Raw genomic sequence first — 20,805 nt, 5'->3', positions numbered from 1 at the left:
TTGAACAACCCTGTGAGGCAAAAACTGCAATCAAATGTTTTCCGTAACTCTCAATCAGACTTCTGCACCTGCTGACAGGTATTTTGATTTTGGCCCACTGCTCATCAGCAAAGTGCTCTAATTTGTCTGGGACAGTTTTTTTTTTTTTTTTTAATTATTCTTTTCATCTGCAATTCAAAATCAATGTCTTATTTCACTAAATTATAAATTAGCAGTCGTTTATTTACTATTTCAGTCTGTAGTTATTTGAGTGACTATTGTAAACGTGCCTTTTCTTTAATGGAAGGGTATGAATACATTTGAGGACGACTGTAATTGAGCAGCTCCTGAAGAAGTTTCCGGACAAGATTAGGCTGGGATCGAACCCGCGACCTCCCACTTGTCGGACAACCTTCTCTCTCACCTGAATCACAGCCAGCACACATTCTGGATAATAAAATCCCATAAAAACAATAAACAAAGGCTGCTAAAACTTCTCGAAAGTGTTTTTTTTCAGACTATGAACCCAGACTCTAATATAATTACTGGATATGTCATGTAAAATGACCCGTAAACGAAAGCGGAGGAACACAAAGTGTGGTGCACAGCGCCACGTTGTGGCGGAAGGTCCGTACTACACACTGGTGTAAGGTTTCCGGTGTTATGGCGACCACCGGCAACATCTTCTCCTCAGTCTGGGAAAAGCAGCCTGTGCATTCAGGTAAACTACCTCTCACTCAAACTCGAGCCAGACTTATTTAGAGCACAATTAACGCGAGTTTCTCTGTCTGTTGGTAGTTTTTGTACCGTGGACACACCGGCATGTTTCCCCCCCTGTCCAGTTCTGGTGCTGCCACACCGACACAGCTTGAATTAAGGATCCCCCGGCTTTGTCAAACGTTAGCTACCGCAGAATACATGTCAGACACGAGTTAGCCTTTAATAAAGTGTTTTTCGCTTGTTAGCCCCTGACGAAGAAAGGTGTTAGTAATACGTTATTATCTCCGCATCTCCCCAATGTGAAGGTTTATCTTTCATGCCAGTTAAATCACCGGGTGTTCACGGCGGGTTCCAAAGTTATCGTAAAGTTAAGTTAAAAAAAAATTAGCTAAAAGACGCGCAGCTAGCTTAAAGTTTGATCCAACATGTCAGTTGATTATCAGTGTAAATGTAAGTTTTCCTGTGAGCAACAATAAGTCAAGGATGTGGCGTTGAGGGACAAATCTTACGACGGCTGGTGAAAAAAAACAGCATCCCCGTCTACTGTCAGAAGTTACAGTAAAAGTAACGATAATTAGCTGTAGCTAATTTTCTTAGCTTAAAACATTGTTAAGCTTGCTAGCAGTGTGTGTTTACATGTAGCTTCCCTCCAAAAGTAATTCATTAAATTTCCGATCTGAAGCCTTTGTTTTAATCTAACAGTGATTTATTGCACGCCTTTTTCCCCTTAGCAAATGGTGTTAACATTACAATTTCTTAACTCCAATAAAGTTAGCACTGCAGAGTTATGCAATATATGACTCGTGATGCTTTATCCTCACCGCCTATTGTGAACAAACCTGCAGAATAGACAGTTTTTCTTCAGGAGATGTGAGCCATTGTTATTCTTCAATGTGGCTACTGTGTTATCAAAGGTCACACTGTAATGTTCAATCATCACTCACTGATATTAGGAGAGAAAAATGTCATTGGCTGTAGGCTGTGTAAGCACATGCATGCCTGAGACTTTTAACAAAACAGCTTGAATCATGGAAATATGGCTGTTGTGTAAATACTGATACCGCCCTGGCCACCTGCATAGGTCACATTATTACCAGCCAGCAGTTCTCATTTGCCCCTCCAGTCTCAAGTTATGATTGCCCAGACAACAGTCGGAAAAAGGTCAGAAGAATTTCCTGCAACGGGGCTTTTCCTTATGTGGAGCTCAGGATCCGCCTGGAGTTACGTTCCCACACACTTGCTTGCGCCCACATGCTTGTGTACTGTGGTGTTAGGCTTTCAACCAAGATTACAGGGTGCAAGTCTGAGTCTGTGTCTGTGTCTCTCCCCTTCTCGCAGAGTGCTGTGAAGAGAGGCGACTGTTTCACATCTCTGTGTAATTCTGACTATGCTGCTCTTGGTAGCACTTGGCATAGTTTTCTCCCCTTTTGTGGTCACCATTGAGAAGCCTGAGAACACCAACCACAAACCACCACCAGCACCGCTGCTCAACTACAGCAGGATCTCCCTGCCGCCAGAACACGTACCCTGCTTCCTCTCCAACAACAAGAGGGTCGCCAAGCAATGCCGTCTGGACCCACTCTGCCCTTTTAAAGTAAGATATGGACTTTCAGTGTAATTATCAGTGTGCAAATATTATCACTATGTACAGTGGTAGCATGTAGGGTAGTTTAAATTTTGCTGACCTTTGTAAGGAAAAACAAGTTGTTAATTGACTGTCCAGTACCTTAAACTTCAGCTTATGACTAAAAAAATCAAAAACTTGCTGTTGAATTGTATTACCTATTAGCATTAGCCTTGTCAGTGCAGGGAGCACGTTCACTGGAACAGGAGATTTCACTCAGTAGCCGTAACAGCTAACTTCTGTACACTGATGTTCTTGTTAATGGACACTGCCCTCCTTTAGCCAGGAAGAAAGCACAAAACATTTTAATTTTCACTTGTGTGCTTTGAGTGTTTTGTAAAGTTTAGAATGAGCATTTCCCACAAAGAGATGTTTTTTAAACAGCAGTATTTTTGCTCTTTTGGTCCTTGCTTAAACAAAATGATGTCATTAATTACCCCAGCAATGGATGCAGGAAGTACAGTCAGGAGATAAGAAAAGAAGGCTTTAGATTCTGACTGTAGAGTTTAAATAGTTAGTTTTATGCTATGAAATAACCCCATCAGCTTGGTTAATTCATTTAATATACTGGTGAATGATCCATCCCCATTGTTGTACCTCCCACATTTTTCTCCTTAGTTTTTAAATTATTTTTCTAAAAGATAAAACTTAATTGTAAACAACATTGTCTCTTTGTCTTATGGAAGCACAAGCATACACACTTATATCTTAACACTTGTTTTTTTTTTTTTACAACAGGATGCTCTGCAGGATCTGTCCGTCTGTTGGGGTTATGAGAAGAACTGTGATCCAAGGAAACGCTTTAGCTACCCTGTCTGTACCAAAGCTGACTCGGGATGGTACTTTTCCTCACATCACATTCATTTACAACACTTAAAACAGTTTATGCAATGTGCTTTTCCCATTTTGCTATCAGGCCCCTCCAGAATGTGCCAGATGCTCACTAGTCCTAATAGTAATAGAATTCTTTTATTTATAGATACTGGATTTACTGAACCACAGTCTCCGTTATTATTGCCAAAGTACCTGTGTGCTCATGCATAGTGTGCATGATTGATGAGCCATTATGGTTGTAGATTTGCTGATCCGTCTAAATCTCTGATCTGTCAGGGCTCGTTCACTGGATGCAGCCCAGGAGCTTTTCTGGAAGCAGGCTGATTTTGGCTATGTCAAAGAGCGACTCTCTGAGCTCAAAACACTCTGCAAGGCCAGCAAGCCGGTAAGTCTGCTCATTTCCTTAGTTCCCACGGGCCCATTGAGCCAACAGGAAGAAACAACAGGTAGAAATAGACACAGTGTTCAGACAATGGGCCCTGAATAATTTGCGGTTTAAAAGCAGTGGTAGTAAGAATATAATACAGAGAGCCTCCCAAGGTCCAGAGTTTATTATTATTATTACTTAAATGCTACGTTTTTCTAATAATACTCTTTTCCAGGGAGATTCAACATTAAGGTGCAGTAGTCACACTAGATTTTGTAAAGCAACAAATCTTTACCTGGACTTGCGGAAACCACGCAGAAGTCACGAGAGGTAAGTGCAATTGAAAGTTCCATTTTAAAAGCGTCATTATGCTGATGGAAGTGACTTGAAATTCAGCCATCTTTATGCTTCAGGTACAAAGAGGACTTCATTCAGGAGGGTGAGATTGGAGGACATTGTCGACTGAACAAGCGAGCACTTGCTGCTGAGGGAGAACACAAGAGCCCATTGCAGTCTTGGTGAGACAGGACACATGCATTCATGAACACGGGCTTATGGTTATTTAATCATAATTAAAGGTATTTTCCCTGACCGGGAATCGAACCCGGGCCGCGGCGGTGAGAGCGCCGAATCCTAGCCACTAGACCACCAGGGAGCTGGTGATGTTATTTTCAGCACAGATTTTGTGACGTATGGCATGCAGCCATAGGGCTAATATTTGTTCTTCATGCATTCTAATGATTTATAAACTGAATGTTAATGATGTCATGTGGCAGCACTGCTGATCTGCACCTTTACCCCTCTGTGTTCCTTTATTTGTGAATACGAGTTAGAATGGCAAGAGTTGCATAGCTTTGGTACTTTCTGATATTATCTTGGTTAAAACCCAAAGTTAAATGTTCCCTGACCGGGAATCGAACCCGGGCCGCGGCGGTGAGAGCGCCGAATCCTAGCCACTAGACCACCAGGGAGCTGGCAAATGGAGTTTAAGGCAGTGAAATGACATCAAGAGGCATTCTTGTTAGGTGTGTTGAAAACAGCACATACTTAGACATGCTTCCAGATAAAAAAAATCAACAGATTTTGTGACATTGCAGGTCTTTGTGTACTTTTACAGTAGTTTTTATTTCATTCCCGGAATCAAACACGTGCTGTGGAAAGTGTTCCAACTATTTGGAGATGTTATTTAGGGCTTTTATGGCATGTCTGACATATGGCCAGATCTGACTTTTGCATGTACTAACACAGACTGTCACTAGTCTGTGTTTTTCTTCCACACTTCACTGTGCACTGCATTGCCAGATTTTAGTTGCATCTGCAGGTAATAATGTCTTGTATGACTCAGTGGCTTCCTTCCTGCTTGGTCTATTAGTAATTACAGGATGGGTGCTGTTTACTTTTTAGTCAGACCAGCTACAGTTAGGCCAGGCCAATACTGAAAGATGCAAACCTCTGCACATCACTGCTTAAGGCACAAAGTCATGTGGAATGATCCATAAGAAAAAAGAGGCTGCCAACTCGGGTAGCTCTCCCTCACCTTCTAACAAAGTCTTGTTGACTTCGTTAATTAAAGAAATCACTACTCTGTATCATTTTCAAAGACCAGTCAGACCGCTCGAGCAGTGACCTTGCTTTGAAACGTTTAGGGAATTAACAGAGCCATTCCTCACCTTGCTGTTAAAAGCATTAATAAAATGTGAGTCATAGACCATCATATGCATTTGATGTCCTTCGGTTACTGAGAGGAAGAGGCTTTACTTGCTGCTGTTGCATCTCAAGCCTGTTTAACTTCTGAAAGCAGTGAAAACCACATAGCTCCTTCTGAAAGCAGCAGAAGCCAAACTTGTTAGGAATGCGGGGGTGGGGTTTGCCGGCCATGCTCGTGTTCCGTTAGAGGAATGCAGCACTCTACAGGGCCAGTGGCGCAATGGATAACGCGTCTGACTACGGATCAGAAGATTCTAGGTTCGACTCCTGGCTGGCTCGTTCCTTTTTATTTTTAACTCTTTCTGTGGACAGAGAGATGCTGCTGTGACTCGTACAGAGTGATCTTGCTCATAATATGCAGCTGGTGTAGCATTTTATCATGCCACTAATCGTCAGCAGTTCAAAAAATGATCTCAGATGAATGTTGAGCTTTTTGACAGCAAAGCGTGCCAGGTTTATGTAATTTGAAATGAAGGCTCTTGTATTGTTTAGCCAGTGATGTTTCTCTATCGTGCATGTTGTCCTTGTGAAGACAGTTTTAATTAATTTTTGGTTGGAGGAATTTAATCACATTTCTCACACCTTTAACTTTATTGAAAGGCACGTTGGAATTCAGTGTTAGCATATTCAGAATTTTTTTAAAAACATTTTTTAACCAACCTCTATTTGAAATGATCTCAGTAAAGCACATACCTGGGTGTGGGCCAGTGGCTCAGTGGAAAACATGTCTGACTACAGATCAGAAGATTCTGTCTGTGTCCTCCTGCTGGCTCTGTCACATTTGTCTCATTTGTGGAGAAAGAGAGATGCTGCAGTGACTACAACAGACTAGAACAATCAAAGAGTCCTCTGAATTAGACCTGTCTCCAGCACTGAAATGGGATAGCCTGCACTCACTATTTCAATATAAGAGGTTGTGTTTCGTTTGTAGTGCCTCCTGTTCATATGATGTCCCATTTCTTCCACATATATGTCATTTTTAATTTACAGTATTGCAATGATGTTGTTGTAGGTATGCTGAGCTACAGACATACAAGGAGCTGGACTTCGATCCTATAGAAGATGGACACTGTGATATCGTAATTGAAAAACCCACTGTTTTCATGAAACTAGATGCTGGTAAGTAAGAAAGATTTGCTTGACTTAATTTAAAGCAATTCAGTCAAAACTCCTTCCTCTTATTACACCTTAAGGAGAAACTGCTCTTTCTTGTGTCTGTGCAGTTTGTTTGAGGTTAGACACTGCATGAAGACAATGTTCCCAGTTCATGTTCTCAGATTGTAACAACAATGACTTCCCTATAACCGACATGTTTTTAATGACCTGATGGAATATTGCTCTAAGAGACTGAGAGTTCAGAGTCGTTTTCTTCTTTTTGTTATCATGTCTAAAACAAACAAATGTTCACAAGTCTCCTCTTGTTCAGTTTCTGTCATATTGGCAAAAATAATCGTGTTTTTTTTTTTTTTTTTTTTTTTTAAATAGGGGTGAACATGTACCACCATTTCTGTGACTTTGTCAACCTCTATATCTCCCAGCACATAAACAACTCCTTCAGTTCTGATATAAACATCATCATGTGGGACACGGTGGGTACTTCATACATCTCACTGCCTTTTCAGTGCAGCAGAGGGTGTAATCTATATAGGGATTTTATAATTCATTCTGTTTAAGGTTAACAAGTACATACGGTGCAGCTAGTGAAACATAGATGCTCAAATTGTGCTGAACATGTCCACGATCACCACTGATGGCAACAATTTTTAAGCAATTCTTACTAACTGAGGCAACATAAAATAAACATTTTACATTCTCATGTCATACTTTTATTTATCTGAAATAAGGCATGCTTTTCCAAGTGTATTTTTCCAGTGACTTTGTAAGTGCCTCTTCTAGAGATAGATAAACTGACAGGGAGAAGGAAAGCGGTGACCTTTCATCACAAATCATGGTGCTTCAGGCTGTCAGATAATGTTGTGATAATGGATTTTGTATAAAGCCAAAACTTCAGAAAAATACAACCAACTAAGGTTGAAAACAGGTGACTGACTCTGGCTGCGCTAAAGGCGTAATGTAGTTAGTTTTAATTTTATGGCTTTGTTTTTCATTTCTGTTGTGACGTTAATTGAATCAACATTTGTTCCCTCTTTTGGATGTCTTCTCCCAGAGTTTTTATGGTTATGGAGATCTGTTCAGTGAAACATGGAGGGCCTTCTCAGAGCATGACATCATCCATCTGAAGACATATGACTCGAAAAGAGTAGGTGTAATGTCACCTCTAAGTGCTTGTTATGTGCTCCTTTAATGTACGGGTGTTGACCTTATCACTTATTCGGTGGTGATCTACAAAGGTTCATTAGAGTGTTATTACAGAGCATCCATTATTAGGTCAGGTTCCTCTGGCACACAGGAAATATTGTTTGGCTCATCCACAAATGTCAACATTAGCTTTGATGTACTGCGTGGTACGTAAGAAAGTAAATTAATCCAAACATGATTAAACAGATAAGAAATAACCTTTTCTAGCACTTGAGTGATCTCTGACACTAACACCACAGCAATGAGTAAGTTTTATATTAATATTTTATGTTGATCCTGTACACCAAAACCATCATTTCATTATTTTTGAAGGTACTCAAAGATTACGAATAAGTATGTATGTGTGTAGTACATCATAACCTATGCTCTGATTCCTTATACACTTCCTTATCCACTTATCCATAGGTGTGTTTCAAAGATGCCTTCTTCTCCCTTCTCCCAAGAATGAGATATGGCCTTTTTTACAACACACCTCTTGTAAGTTACACCTTCTGTATGTGTGTCTGTACTGCTTTGTTTGTGTCTTGATTTATACACTGATCAGCCATAACGTTAAGGTCATTTTTTTGTATTAATGAAATTGGACAGCAGACACGCACGCAGTTCTATTCATTGCACAACAGACGGCTGCATTGGCACTTATACTGGACACAGAAAAACTCGCAGGGCTCCAGTCAAGATTTCTGAATGGCTGGCTGTATTGAGCACAGTGGACGGATTTCTTGAGAATTTAGGACTGCCTAGTGTGTTTGGGCACTTTCGATGTAAAGCATGTACAAACCAGAACACCTCCAAAGTACAGCAGCAGCTTCTTCAATTACAACTTTAGTAATAGTGAATTATAAAGGTGTGGATATCCATGAACGTGACAATGTGTAGGTGGGTCATATGTGTCAATATAACATCCACATGAATGCCAGGACCAAAGATTCCCAGCAAAACATTGCACTGTTATGAGCTGACCGATGCCATTAATGCCACCTGTCAGCAGTTTTAATGTTGTGGCTGTTCAGTGCATGTTTTTAATATCACATTCTGTGGTAGAATTCTTTTGTCATTCATTGGTCTTTTCTCGCCACAACCACAACGATATTCAGTGCAGTCGTAAACATGCGGTTTAGGTCAAATATTTATGTGATGTATTCAAAGCTCAGCAAGTGCTTATGTTATTTAAATGATAATTCCAAGGAGATTACAATAAAATGATACCATGTAAATATGTGTTCTCCTGTGGTTCCAGCCTTGAGGTGTGAAATATTGATAGGTCAGGTTCAAGCTGATGCTTTTGATTGCCCCTGCAGCACATGTCATGTTTATATTCATGTGCATTCATTTACAGCTGCAGTGCAGGAGTGTGTATGTGAATTTCTCTGACTTGATAAATGCATAGGCTCATATGATATTCGCCCTGTGAGATTAGGAAATATGTTTACAATTGTCAGATTCCCAGTGTGTACCATATCTTTCATCACAGTCCAATGCAACAGTGTGCTGGTGTAGCGAGATTCAATTAGCCTCCGATTTATTTAAAATTAGAGAGTAGAAAAGTGTCTTCTTGCTTGACTCTACACAAATTTTGACAATAATTACAATATTTTGTATTTAATGAAGGAAAAATATTTTGCAATTCTGAGTGTAATGAACTCTTTTTATGGTGTGTTGATGGCAGATCTCTGATTGCTACAGTGAAGGTATGTTTAGGGCGTTCTCCCAGCATGTCCTCCATCGGCTGAACATCCTACAAGATGGGCCAAAGGTAGGAGCAACATCTTATAGGAAACATATTAGTTACATTCATATTTTAATCACGCTTATATTGTAAAGACACAGAGTGTCAAAAGACTCTAAAATCCAATACAGTTAAATAGAGCAGCAACGGCAGTAACAAAATACGTCTTTAGAAGCTTGCATTATAGGGGATGATTCATCACAGTGGAGATGCATTTTCTGTTGTTGACATCAAGACATTCCTGACATTTACTGAACAAACAGTGTTACCATTGTTAGTGCAGTAACTGCTCAAAAGCAATGCAGACATGGAATAAAATGAGCCCAAGAAATTTCTTGTACGCTGATCATACTGGTACTGAAACCAGCCAGACATACTTTCTTCTGCCAGCTAGCAGCTTGTATGCACTCACTTTTGTAAAGTCACTGTTTTCCTCAAGAATAAAGTCTCCTGTACAGGAGTGTATGTTTGATTGACTGGAATAATTGGCCTGTATCTGTTCAATAGAAGCCACAGGAAGAATAGTTGGCACATAAGCATGTATCTACCCTAATCTTCAACATTTAATTTGGCCAGTCTATTCACTCTGTATCAGTTAAGAAAAATCATCTCAGCAATACTAACCAAACACATGAGTGTTGAGGAGAGCAGTGCAAGAGAGAGAAAAGAAGTGAGAAAACAAGAAGACAATGTGTCAAAACTCACTAGTGTGCACAAAAGGCAGACACAGCCTCTATGTGGAGCTTACCTTCTAGTCAGCTTCCTAACCAAAACTATCTGCAGAACTCAACCACAGTCTTTGTGAGCCGCAGAAGGTCTCGTTATCCAATGAAACCTGGAGCCAGAGAAAGGTCAAGTTCTGGGAATATACTGGCAACCACCCGAAACCATGACAGTGCTCTCGAGCAGTAGTAAAAAGAGGGGAAAGGGACGCTCTAACCATTGCACTCCAACACCACAACCATGCCAGACGATTACCGAACGGAGAGACACAACCTGTCAGGGGAGCCAGTCCTCTAAGCATAGGTGAACCAACACTCACCTCTCATGTCTCTGCTGTAATTTACCTTGAAAAAAAATTCAGCTGCAGAGCTAACCTAGCCTCCTGTAAGAATGCCAAAACAATGTGTTTACAATGCTAAACTGGCCAAACTCCAGTGCTCCCCCAAGAGATCACCTTATCATTTAAGGTTCACTACATAATGAGAGGGAATCCCTCACAAGACAAATTCATCAGCTCATCAATAATGCACGTAAAACCACGGTTCCTATCAAAGGCCTTTTCCAACGCTGTCAGTTAAACTGGAAAGACACATTTTCTTTTGCAACCCAAAAACGCCCAAGCACAACAAAATCAAACACAATGCTTAATCCAAACGTACCAAATCAAGCTGTGCTAAATCAAAGGAAGAAACAAATAAATAATTGAAAAAATAATTCAGCATGAAATGTAGAGATCAGTGCTAGCAGTGTCAAAATGTATGGACATGTTGGCGCAATAAGACGTGTGTTGTAAGTACAAAACAAAACCAAAGGATAACACAAACAAAAGAATGATGCTGGGCTCATGGCATCGAGACAGGCACAGAGACACCGGGCTGTGGGCAGGCGGAGCTGAAACAACCTTGTGGGATTCCGTCCAGGCGTTTTGGATGACGGCCAGTCCCACTCAGAGCCAATCAGTGGAAACCCTGCAACACAAACCACACACACAGCACTAAAGCAGAGTGGGCCTGGGGCGCCACAATATGTTGAAACTGACTACAATAGATTAGCAATCTTGCCAAGGTGTTTCCCTGCCTTCTGCCCAGTGCATGGAAGAATAAGCCCTTCTACTCTGAGGGGACCAGTGATCGGGGTATGAATTAATTAATTAGTTTCACAAAATGATTGAATTCTGCTAATTGCCATACAATCAGCAGGGGCTGATATTTTTTAACAGAAACATTTTAAATATACTTCAAAGTTTAGGCCCTGCTGGCAGCATAGGACATATGGAAGACACGGTGCTGTGAGATTTGGTGTAGTTATTTGGATGTATTTGTCAGAACATAAATGATGTTGTCTTGTCTGACATGCTGACCTTTTATTCCTGTGCCACTTTAAGATTACGTTTTCCCCTTGTGTTGTGAGAATCCATGCATACAACCACAAGTTTTTAATTAAGAGGTAGTAATAAGTGTTATTGCAGAGGAGAAAATACATAGCTTTTTTAGTTCCTCTCTGAGCAAACAGTGGGAATAAGTATTATTAAGTATTGTGTAGAGAAACTTTCATTCCAAACTTTGTAAGGATTGGGAAGAGATACCACCCACCTAACACTCCCATCAGCAATGTAGTCATTTTAAATAGTATTAATAGTTAAAAATAATATTTACCTCTGTTTAATTAATTCACTTTTTTACTTTTCTGTGCTAACAGTACGGCTGCAAGGTGGCGCAGTTGGTTAGCACTGCTGCCTCACAGCTAGAAGGTTACCGGTTCGTGTCCCGGTGAGGGCACTGGAATCTTTTCGCATGGAGTTTGCAAGTTTTCCCCGTGCAGCGTGGGTTCTCTCTGGGTTCTCCGGCTTCCTCCCACACAGTCCAAAACATGTTGAGGTTAATTGGTGATTCTAAATTGTCCGTAGGTGTGAATGTGAGTGTGCTTGGTTGTCTCTCTCTAAGTGTAGCCCTGCAATAGACTGGTGACCTGTCCAGGGTGTCCCCTGCCTTCACCCTAAGTCAGCTGGGATAGACTCCAGCCCCCCTGCGACCTTAGTGAGCGGTGTATAGATAATGGATAGATGGATGGATGTGCTAACAGTAACCTACTTGTCAAAGCACCCCAGTGGTTCTTTGATTTTAGAATGTTCACTGCATGTATGCTGTTAGACAGACAGGTAGTCTTTATGAGGCTTTGAGCTATGCACACAGCATGACGTCTTCTCCGATGGAGATTCAAACCCAGGCCACAGTCAAGTACAGAATGCTAAGCAACAACTTAGCACAAACTGTGCGTACATTTGTTGATTTAGTGTCCTCTAAAGCGTGTACCCAAATAGCACAGGTGAAAGGAGCAACTGGCACAGAGTGATAACAGGACTTGGACAAACAAATCAAGGCTGTGAGTTGTTCACTGTGAGAGATAACATATCTCAGGATTCAAGTGTCTGCAAGTTGAATGTCATAGTGCTGTTATGAATGGAAACACTGACTGCCAGGAAGGGAAGACACACGGGACTGGAAAGTGTTCTGCAGTAAAGGCTCTGTTTTAAACGTGTAAAACCACTGATATGGCCCCTCATATATGTTCATCAATGAATGGCTATATATTCTATTTTACTTCAGAAAGAGGGTGATATTAGTGCTGTCGTGCCTTTCTAGTGGTCTTGTTGCTAAGATTTGTCACTCTCAGTTCTGTCAGTTGGTCAAAGAAAACCGTACATTCAGTACCAGTCAAAGGTTTGAACACAACTATTCATTCAAGGATTTTAATTTGTTATATTTACGATTCCCTTTAGAAGTAGTCACGCTGTGCAGCAGTACATCATTCCTCGGCTCCTGCCATGCTTGGGATGTAGCCCTGGAGGTACTGCTCTCTAAGCTCATCAAGCACCATCTGTAATGTGTGCTGGATTTCCTCTACTTTTTCAATACGCCTGATGCACCAGTTATTGTCAGCCAGACTGTGTCCTCTTTCAATGTGAAGACTGCTGTTTGTTCATAGCTGTAGACCCACCGCCTCTCGTCTCCAGTGGTCATAATTGACATGAAGCTTGGGTCAACTCGAGCCAGAGATCCCCACAGACTTTGACACATGCGGCTTCTGCAGGTTGGTGGTGAAATGGCAAATGTGCACCTGCAAGTGGTCACAAAAACTTGTGTAGATCAGGTCCCAATGTTGATCGCACGACTCAGTCCTGACTCACAAGAGTTACAGCTCGCACCTGCTGCATGTACATGATTGTGCTGCACATCGTTCATTTGCAACAAGAACAGAATTAGAACTTTTTGATCACACCTCTTGTCTTAACCAGCTTCACGACGTAGTAACCTGGAGTAGTATTCATTTAACAAGTTGTGGGTATGTGTTTGAGACCCTCAGCTGTGTTGAACTGGGGTAGTTTTAGCATACAGCACATAGCCCTGTTGTACACTTGTAGGAATGCTTATTAAGGCCAGAACGACGAAACTTATTAAAGAGAAATTCATCAGTGGATACTGCTATTAAAGCTGAAGGTGTTGACTATACTTAACTGTCTTACTTCTCTTTCCTGTCTTTACATGATTTGTCTTTATGTCTTTTGTCTTGCCTGTCATTGTCTAACATTGTGTGTTACAAGCGCAGTTTCTAATGGAGAGAAGACACAGTGTTTTCTACCACAGATTCATAAGCAGACCTCAACGAATAGAAAGGCCAAAAATTAATGGATAAAATAACAAACGTGTCTCTGTTTAGATTGTATGTCCCTCTGTACGGATGATAGATTTTACCAACAGACGTCTTGCTTATCCTCACATTCTCCACCTGTATTACTGAATACCAAGAATTGTTTTTTATGTCATGTGAAAGCACCAAAATCTAAGCACAAGACCAGCAGACACAGCGTACAAGTTTCCTGGTTTGGTGTCCTTTACTGCACGTACCAAAATAACATGAGTGAAAGGAGCAACTGGCAGAGAGAACAGAGCAGTGCCACTCTTTCCCGACACAGCAGTGTGTCTTTGAATGCCTCACACAGCTCCCTGGTGGTCTAGTGGTTAGGATTCGGCGCTCTCACCGCCGCGGCCCGGGTTCGATTCCCGGTCAGGGAACATCAACTTTTTCACATTCTTGTCTGTGTGGTTGTTTCACATCTACTGATGCAGCCAATTTGTGAGGTTGGTTTAGAGTGTATTGTGTAAATTCAAATACTTCCTTTAACTTATACTTATTGATTCCCCTTAGTGAATGTATGATGGAGCAGACTTTGTCCACTCTTTTCCTTTTATATTTTGTTTGGCTTCTGTTTTCTAACCTTTGTGCTTTAATCAGGGAAATGGTAGAAAAGAATATGCAGAACTATCCAGACACTATTACACGTTTCATGATCAGTGTCTTAAGCCCTAGGCCTGTGTACACCCAGATTTGTAGGGCTTGACGCCATAGTAACAATGTCAGTGCCTTTTCCTCAGATATTTCACACTGTTACAGTTAAGCCAAATGATGCTGTTGTTTTCTGACAGGGCAGTGCCCAGCCAATCATTATGATTCTTGTTTATTACAAATTGATGTATTTAACTTTTCAAAGTTACTATGTAAGTTCCCAAGTATCCAATTCTGCCAGTTATATAGCCACTAAATTCATGCATATATTTCTGTTGTGTGAGTGAAAACAAGCGAAGGACATGATGTTTCTTGTGAAACTGAGTTAAATATGTGCATCTGTGTGGTACCCTACTGGCATATGTTTGGTGTCATGTTGCTCTATGTTTCTGTCCTGCACCTCTGAATTTCACATTTATGATGAATGCCAGCTATATATTTTTTCCCCTCCTGTGAACCTCAAATCCAACTACACTTAAAGGTGTTTGCTTTCTGTCCTGCAGTGTGAGAAACCAAGGGATGCCTCAGTTGCTTACCATATACTGCAAATCTGACAGATAACCTGGGCAGTGACTTACATACTTGTACAGTTGGTTGTTGGACATAGACAGCACAAATGATAAAGTCACTCGTATTGAGCATATGTAAATATGTACATTTTCTGGGTTTTGGCATGGATCAATAGACAGATTGTTCTGGCTCAAAACTGCAAGACTACCTGGATGCTATACTGCTATGGATCAGTGATGCATTTCACAGCAGGAATGTGTCTACCTGGGAGTATAGTATATTTCAATAGCTTTTCTGTGCCAAACATTTAGGGACTGATTTCATAAGGGTTGCAGATGAAAAAAAAGAAAGCCAGAATTAACGTTTTCTTAGGCTGGAGCTTGTGTCTTACTGATTAGGCTTTTTTTTTTTTTTTTTAAAGGAAAGCTCATGTTGTTACAATAATCCATAAGCATGTACTGTGTGTGAAAAATAGCAGCAACCAAATGCAATGGAGAGCTATGACTCACTACTTTCAGGCTTCTCTGTAGGTGATCTCATTACCATGATGAAAGATCCCCCCACTGATATACTAGCGTCTGAAAGACTACATGCATAAGTACTGTGTGTGCATGTACTCTTACACCGTCACGGCCATGCACTCATCTCCTTATTCATCTCCTTCATCTATAACTCTCCAGAACTCCTCACAGGTGCTTTATGGTGCCAGGTTTAGTGATTGACTGTATCTTTATGACCAGTAAAGCCAGATAACTTCTTCCTTCCTGTGGAGCAGCTCATTGGGTATTCATATCCTTCACTTGAAATATGCTAAGAGGCTTTTCAGCAAGACATGGGGCTGTTGGCGATAGTAGACCAGCGACTGAAAGAGAGGCCTTCTCGGCCCTGACCCTCTCCCCAGCTTTTCCTTTCATCCCTAGATTAATGGCATCAGCCAGAAACTCACGCTGCTGCTCTCCTCTATTGTGTCTTATTCATTCGTCTCTACTAGCCCTCTCCTCCTATCGCCCCTCATCATAATTTGCTGTAGTCTGGTTTTGCTCAGAATGGCATCTTTTTCTGTCGTTTTTTTTTCAAATAATTTTTAAGTAGAAAGTGAAGAAATTAGGTCTGTACTGAATGCTTATATACCCACTGCTTCTACTAGTGTTGTAGTTAGGTTTATTGACACAGGTTGAAAGTTATTGCAATTATTTTGATTCAACAATAATGATGGTCTTTATTCTTTAATTCTATATGCTACATATTCCATGCCTGAAAAAAAGTACAAATACTCTTTCTAAACACAGGGTGGCAGTAGAAGACTATGGGAAATAAAAGTGCCTCTGTACTGACTGTATAAACCAATAAAAGTACATTAGAAGAAACTTTTAACGTGATTTCAGACAATCTATCCTGCCCTCTGTGCCGTATATAGGAGACGTTTGACGTAGAATGCTTTAAGTTACTTTGAATGAGCACCATGTTTTCCCAGCCGCCTATCTTTTCTGTCCTTGGCTGATTGATTATTGGGTGCATTGCTGTTTTCAGGAGGGGCGTGTTCGTGTCACCCTGCTGGCACGCAGCACAGAATACAGAAGGATACTAAACCAAGTGGAGGTAAGTTTCCACACGACCATCTCTCTCTACTTCTGCCTCTTTTTCCTCCTTTCTCTACACTTCTTCTCTCTCCGTACTGTTCTCTGCCACATGTCCTCCTTTCCCTTTGTTATCTGTCTTTTCCTGTTTTTATTTCTTTTTTTTTTTTACTTTATACAACTCTCCTGCTCCCTCAGCCCCTCCTCCTCCTTCCACCATTGATTTACTGCCCACCTCTGTTAACTGGCTATTTAAAATCTTATTTGCTATAAACAGTACGAGTTTTAAAAAAAAGGCTTGTGATTTATATTGTCACAGCCCATATTTGTTTGCCCTCTCATTGATCACAGAACATGTCCCCATGTTGTTGTTACAGCTGGTGAATGCCCTCAAGACTGTGTCTTTACTGGAGGTCAGTCTGGTGGACTACAAATACAAGTGAGTTATAGAGTGCTCGCCACATAACTGCTGGAGCTATTCAGAGCTGCTTAGTACTGGTTGGGGCTGCATAGCAATAAAAGAATGTGTTTATCTTTTTTACATTGTCTAATAGTGACAGTGTCTACACAGTGAAGATGACTGATGTGTAACTCCCTGTGTGTCTTTCAGGGATGTTCCCTTCCTGGAGCAGCTAAAGATCACCCACAACTCTGACATATTTATAGGGATGCACGGGGCTGGTCTCACACACCTCCTCTTTCTCCCCGACTGGGCTGTCATATTTGAGCTGTGAGTGACGCTTTTTTTTGTCCGAGTACGTTCATGAAAGTGGAAGTCAAGAGGAGCAGGGATGCGATTGGCAGCGTGCTCTGTCCAAAGTACCCCTCATCCACTCAGTGTATAACTGTCAAATGCTGCTTAATTAACGAGGAGTTCATTATACCTGGTAATCCCGGGCTAGACAACTGATTTCAAATGCCTGTGTGTTCGAGTGTGTCTAGGAGCTTGTGTGGGAGAGTTTTGTCGGATTTTGGTGAGTGACACAGAGGGAGAACCATACAGTGAGAGAGAGAGAGGGGAAAAAAATGGGGCAAGAATGAGGGAAAGAGAGGCAGACTGAGAAGAGCAAGAGATAAAGTGTCTGCATCTGTCCCTCCCAGATATAACTGTCAGGATGAGAGCTGCTATCGAGATTTGGCTCGGCTGCGGGGCATTCGATACGTGACTTGGCAGAAAATGGACAAAGTGCTCCCACAGGACAAGGTAGGGGGAAACTCCCGTACAAGCCATTAGCTCCCCAGTATCTCGGTGGGAGCTTTCTCAGTTCATCTCACCTATCACCCATATACAGTATACAACCAAAGTGACTACACAACATCACTTTAATGTGAAATGATTTAAAACTGTATCACCTTACTGTAACTGCATTATTCCCAAGTTGAACGGTAGTGTATTTTCTTTTAAAGTTAAAAACCAACATTTGGATTTAATATATTGAAAATACAGGCCCCACAGTAGGAACTTAATATAATAAAAGTGAATACACCTTTCATTGCTGACATTCAAATCTTTCATTTTTTCAATTCTTATTTCTTGAAAGATGTTCTGCCATTCTTAAGAGATTTTATTTCAGTTGCTCTTTGGCGTGCTGATCTACCTGTATCTTTAAAATGTTCTGTTGGATTTATATCAGGGGACAGACTTGGCCAGGTCAGAGTGTTTTTCTTGTTTGGAAGCTCTTGTGAGATACAGGCAGTGTGTTTGGGATCGTTATCATGCTTGAATATTGACAAGCTTCTGCAGATTGGTAGTCATCTTGTCAGCCAGTATTTTGGCATATCCACAGACATTCATGATTCCATTTGTAAGTGTCATCTCACCAACACCTTTTGCACTCATGTGGCCCCGTATCACCACACACACACACCTCCGTTCTTTACTGTCAGGGCTATGTTTTCATTTCTTTCAAGCCAAACATGCTGGACTTCATCTAAGCCAAACAACTCTTTTATCTTGGTCTTATCTGACCAAATACTCTGCTCTCAGTATTCACCAGGCTTCTTATCATGGCCTTTAACAAAGTCTCATCATGCAGTTTTGTGCTGAACAGCAAGCAAAGGTTTTTTTCTTCTGGATGCTGTACACAAAGGCTAATGTTATACACTCATTCTCTGAGTTGGCACAGATACTCTGATTTCAAGTGTGAGGCATCTTTCATTCTGTTTTCAGAGTTAGATTATGCAGGTAGTCCACTCTCTGCAATGTCGTTTTGGGAGGAAGACCACCGCAGCTCTGATAATTGGTACCATGTCTCATTTTACACCTCTTGATTACTGCCGCAAGTGTTTTTCAACTGATTTTAAGTTGATCTTTCTGTGTCCTGTGAGAAGTCACACAATCAGATTTGCAGACATGCAGATAGACACAGCCCATAGGTCTAAAATAGAGAAAGTTGTCGTGTAAATCTCAGGTGTAATCAGTTTAATTTCCTGGTAACTTGTGTGTCAGGTATCACAGGTGTATTCACTTTTCTTGCATTGAGTTTCTACATTGAGGCCTGTTTTTTTAAAAATATAGTCTTTCCAATATATCTGTTTTTGATCGTTCATAAGAGGAAATAATCTACTTGTCAACTTAGGAGATACTGTCATTATTGAGAGGTGATCAAATTTAAATCCTTTTTGTTTAAGTGCACATGAATGTACTTCCGTCTGTTGTGGACTGTACACAGTTAGACTCACATGCACACATTTAATTATGCGCAGTTATAGGGACAGCAGGACAAATGCACAGACTTTGTTTAGCATTTGTATTCATATTATTGCACTATCATCTAGCAGCCTACACAAACACACACTCCTGTGCTTTCATGTTGTTTTTCCTCTCATGCTTTTATATGCCTTTTCACTGTGTACCTTTTGCTCTCATGCTTTTCTCAGGGTCACCATCCCACCCTTGGAGACCATCCCAAGTTTACCAACTACTCCTTTGATGTGAAGGAGTTCATGCGCCTTGTATTGGAAGCAGCCAATTACGTCACACACCATCCAAAATGGCAGCGCCGCGTCCTTCACGATGAACTCTAAAGTCTCTGTGAGTGGCGGCGCTGACACAGACATCTGGCTGCTGGAAAACTTTTAACTCGAACCTGCCTTTTGTTATGATGAACAAGACCTCTTCACACTGGCAGAGTCATTTTTAAGGTATTTTTTAAAAAAGTTACCTCATTCACCAGTGAATCTCTGTCACCCGGGGGGTTATTTGTCACCTCCTGTCCGCTACTTTGTTAGGTCTGGATGAGTGAAAGCAGCATGGCGGACGGCTCCAGTTTGAATAGCTTTCACTAGCTCTATTAGTGTCAAATCAGTTGAAGGACTAGGCGTGCGCAAGTTGAAGCATCTGGAGAGTAATAAGATGGATCCTATGTTTCTTCATTACCTCCACTGCGTCTACTTCATTCCATGTCGACAAAGCGAGCAAATGAGCAGCTGTTACGCCGTTCCTTCACATGCGACATCTTGTCCCATTTGATCAGTGTCACGTTGATGTGAGCCTCTTTAGAGTTGTTGACAATCACACTAGAGTTTCTGAGCAAAGCCAGCATAAATCAGTCGGGTTTGATGGGCAGTGGACACATGCTGGATTCACACATGTATTTGCAAGCTTTCCTCGCACTTAGTCTGATGAATAGAAATCATGTGGTTTGAAGTTATACCCATCTCAAACATGTAGAACTTTAAAGCAAAAGAGACAGAAGGTAAGTAAGTCTCCCCTACTCCCAAGTGGGATTTTCTTTTATCAGTATTAGTGTTATTATGTTTTCAAATATAGTAATACCTTTAGACGCATTGTTAGTAAGTACTGTGAAACATGCACTCCAGACACAAGGACAATATTTTTACTTAACTGAATATCAGAAATATTTAATAGGCTTTTTATATCTTTTACTGTTGCATTCTTATTTAATGTTTACATGGTTTTCTTCCATTTGTCACCTTTAATATTTAAACATGTTTTTTGCTGGTTTGATGGAATACCTTTTGATACAGATGCCTGTTTTATTATGAATTCCTTTCGGCGTCAGTATGGTGAAACAACGAGGGTGCTGCTATTATCTATTACCTTTCCTGGAACCTTTCTAATGCTGTTTGTGTAACACTTGACAATAAATTTGGCTGAAAGGGAATGAGCACAAGTTGCATACAGGATAATGCAATGCACAGGAGTATTATCAGCAATGAGAAGATCATTTTCGTATTTCTTGGACTCTCTGTGAGCTTGATGTTTTATTTATCGGTGAAACCGTGTTGAACTGAGTCGGACCTTCTTGGTCAGGACTTTGCGCAACTTGTAGGCGATTTCATATTCAAGAGCTGTGTAATATTTTGAAATAAATAATTCTAAAAAATGCTGAAGCATCTTGTCTGTGCA

General features: G+C 40.9%; 1 protein-coding gene and 4 non-coding genes across 6 annotated transcripts; 3 read left to right on the top strand and 2 right to left on the bottom strand.

Moving 5' to 3' along the window:
* Window positions 1–631: 631 nt before the first annotated feature.
* Window positions 632–20,784, top strand: eogt (EGF domain-specific O-linked N-acetylglucosamine (GlcNAc) transferase). 2 transcript variants are annotated; one of them, XM_008285421.1, is made up of 16 exons: window positions 632–700; window positions 2,038–2,293; window positions 3,062–3,162; window positions 3,434–3,542; window positions 3,760–3,854; window positions 3,938–4,042; window positions 6,244–6,350; window positions 6,717–6,820; window positions 7,399–7,491; window positions 7,956–8,027; window positions 9,220–9,306; window positions 16,387–16,455; window positions 16,811–16,872; window positions 17,044–17,163; window positions 17,535–17,637; window positions 19,314–20,784. In XM_008285421.1, the coding sequence occupies exons 2-16, from the start codon at window positions 2,087–2,089 to the stop codon at window positions 19,458–19,460; spliced, it is 1,581 nt and encodes a 526-aa protein (XP_008283643.1). In that variant the 5' UTR covers window positions 632–700; window positions 2,038–2,086; the 3' UTR covers window positions 19,461–20,784. The 2 variants fall into 2 exon arrangements, with proteins under 2 accessions (XP_008283643.1, XP_008283642.1); XM_008285420.1 differs by lacking the exon at window positions 632–700 and having other exon boundaries at window positions 1,971–2,293.
* trnae-cuc (transfer RNA glutamic acid (anticodon CUC)) lies at window positions 4,108–4,179 on the bottom strand. The gene has a single exon. It is a non-coding gene; the product is annotated as a tRNA-Glu (tRNA).
* On the bottom strand, window positions 4,424–4,495 carry trnae-cuc (transfer RNA glutamic acid (anticodon CUC)). The gene has a single exon. It is a non-coding gene; the product is annotated as a tRNA-Glu (tRNA).
* Window positions 5,438–5,510, top strand: trnar-acg (transfer RNA arginine (anticodon ACG)). Its single transcript has one exon. It is a non-coding gene; the product is annotated as a tRNA-Arg (tRNA).
* trnae-cuc (transfer RNA glutamic acid (anticodon CUC)) lies at window positions 14,004–14,075 on the top strand. The gene has a single exon. It is a non-coding gene; the product is annotated as a tRNA-Glu (tRNA).
* Window positions 20,785–20,805: the final 21 nt, after the last annotated feature.

This window comes from Stegastes partitus, unplaced genomic scaffold (genome assembly GCF_000690725.1).
Source record: "Stegastes partitus isolate 25-593 unplaced genomic scaffold, Stegastes_partitus-1.0.2 Scaffold402, whole genome shotgun sequence".
NCBI lineage: Eukaryota > Metazoa > Chordata > Actinopteri > Pomacentridae > Stegastes > Stegastes partitus.
The sequence above is the reverse complement of the archived record's forward strand: the minus strand, read 5'-3'. Positions and strand labels throughout refer to the sequence as shown.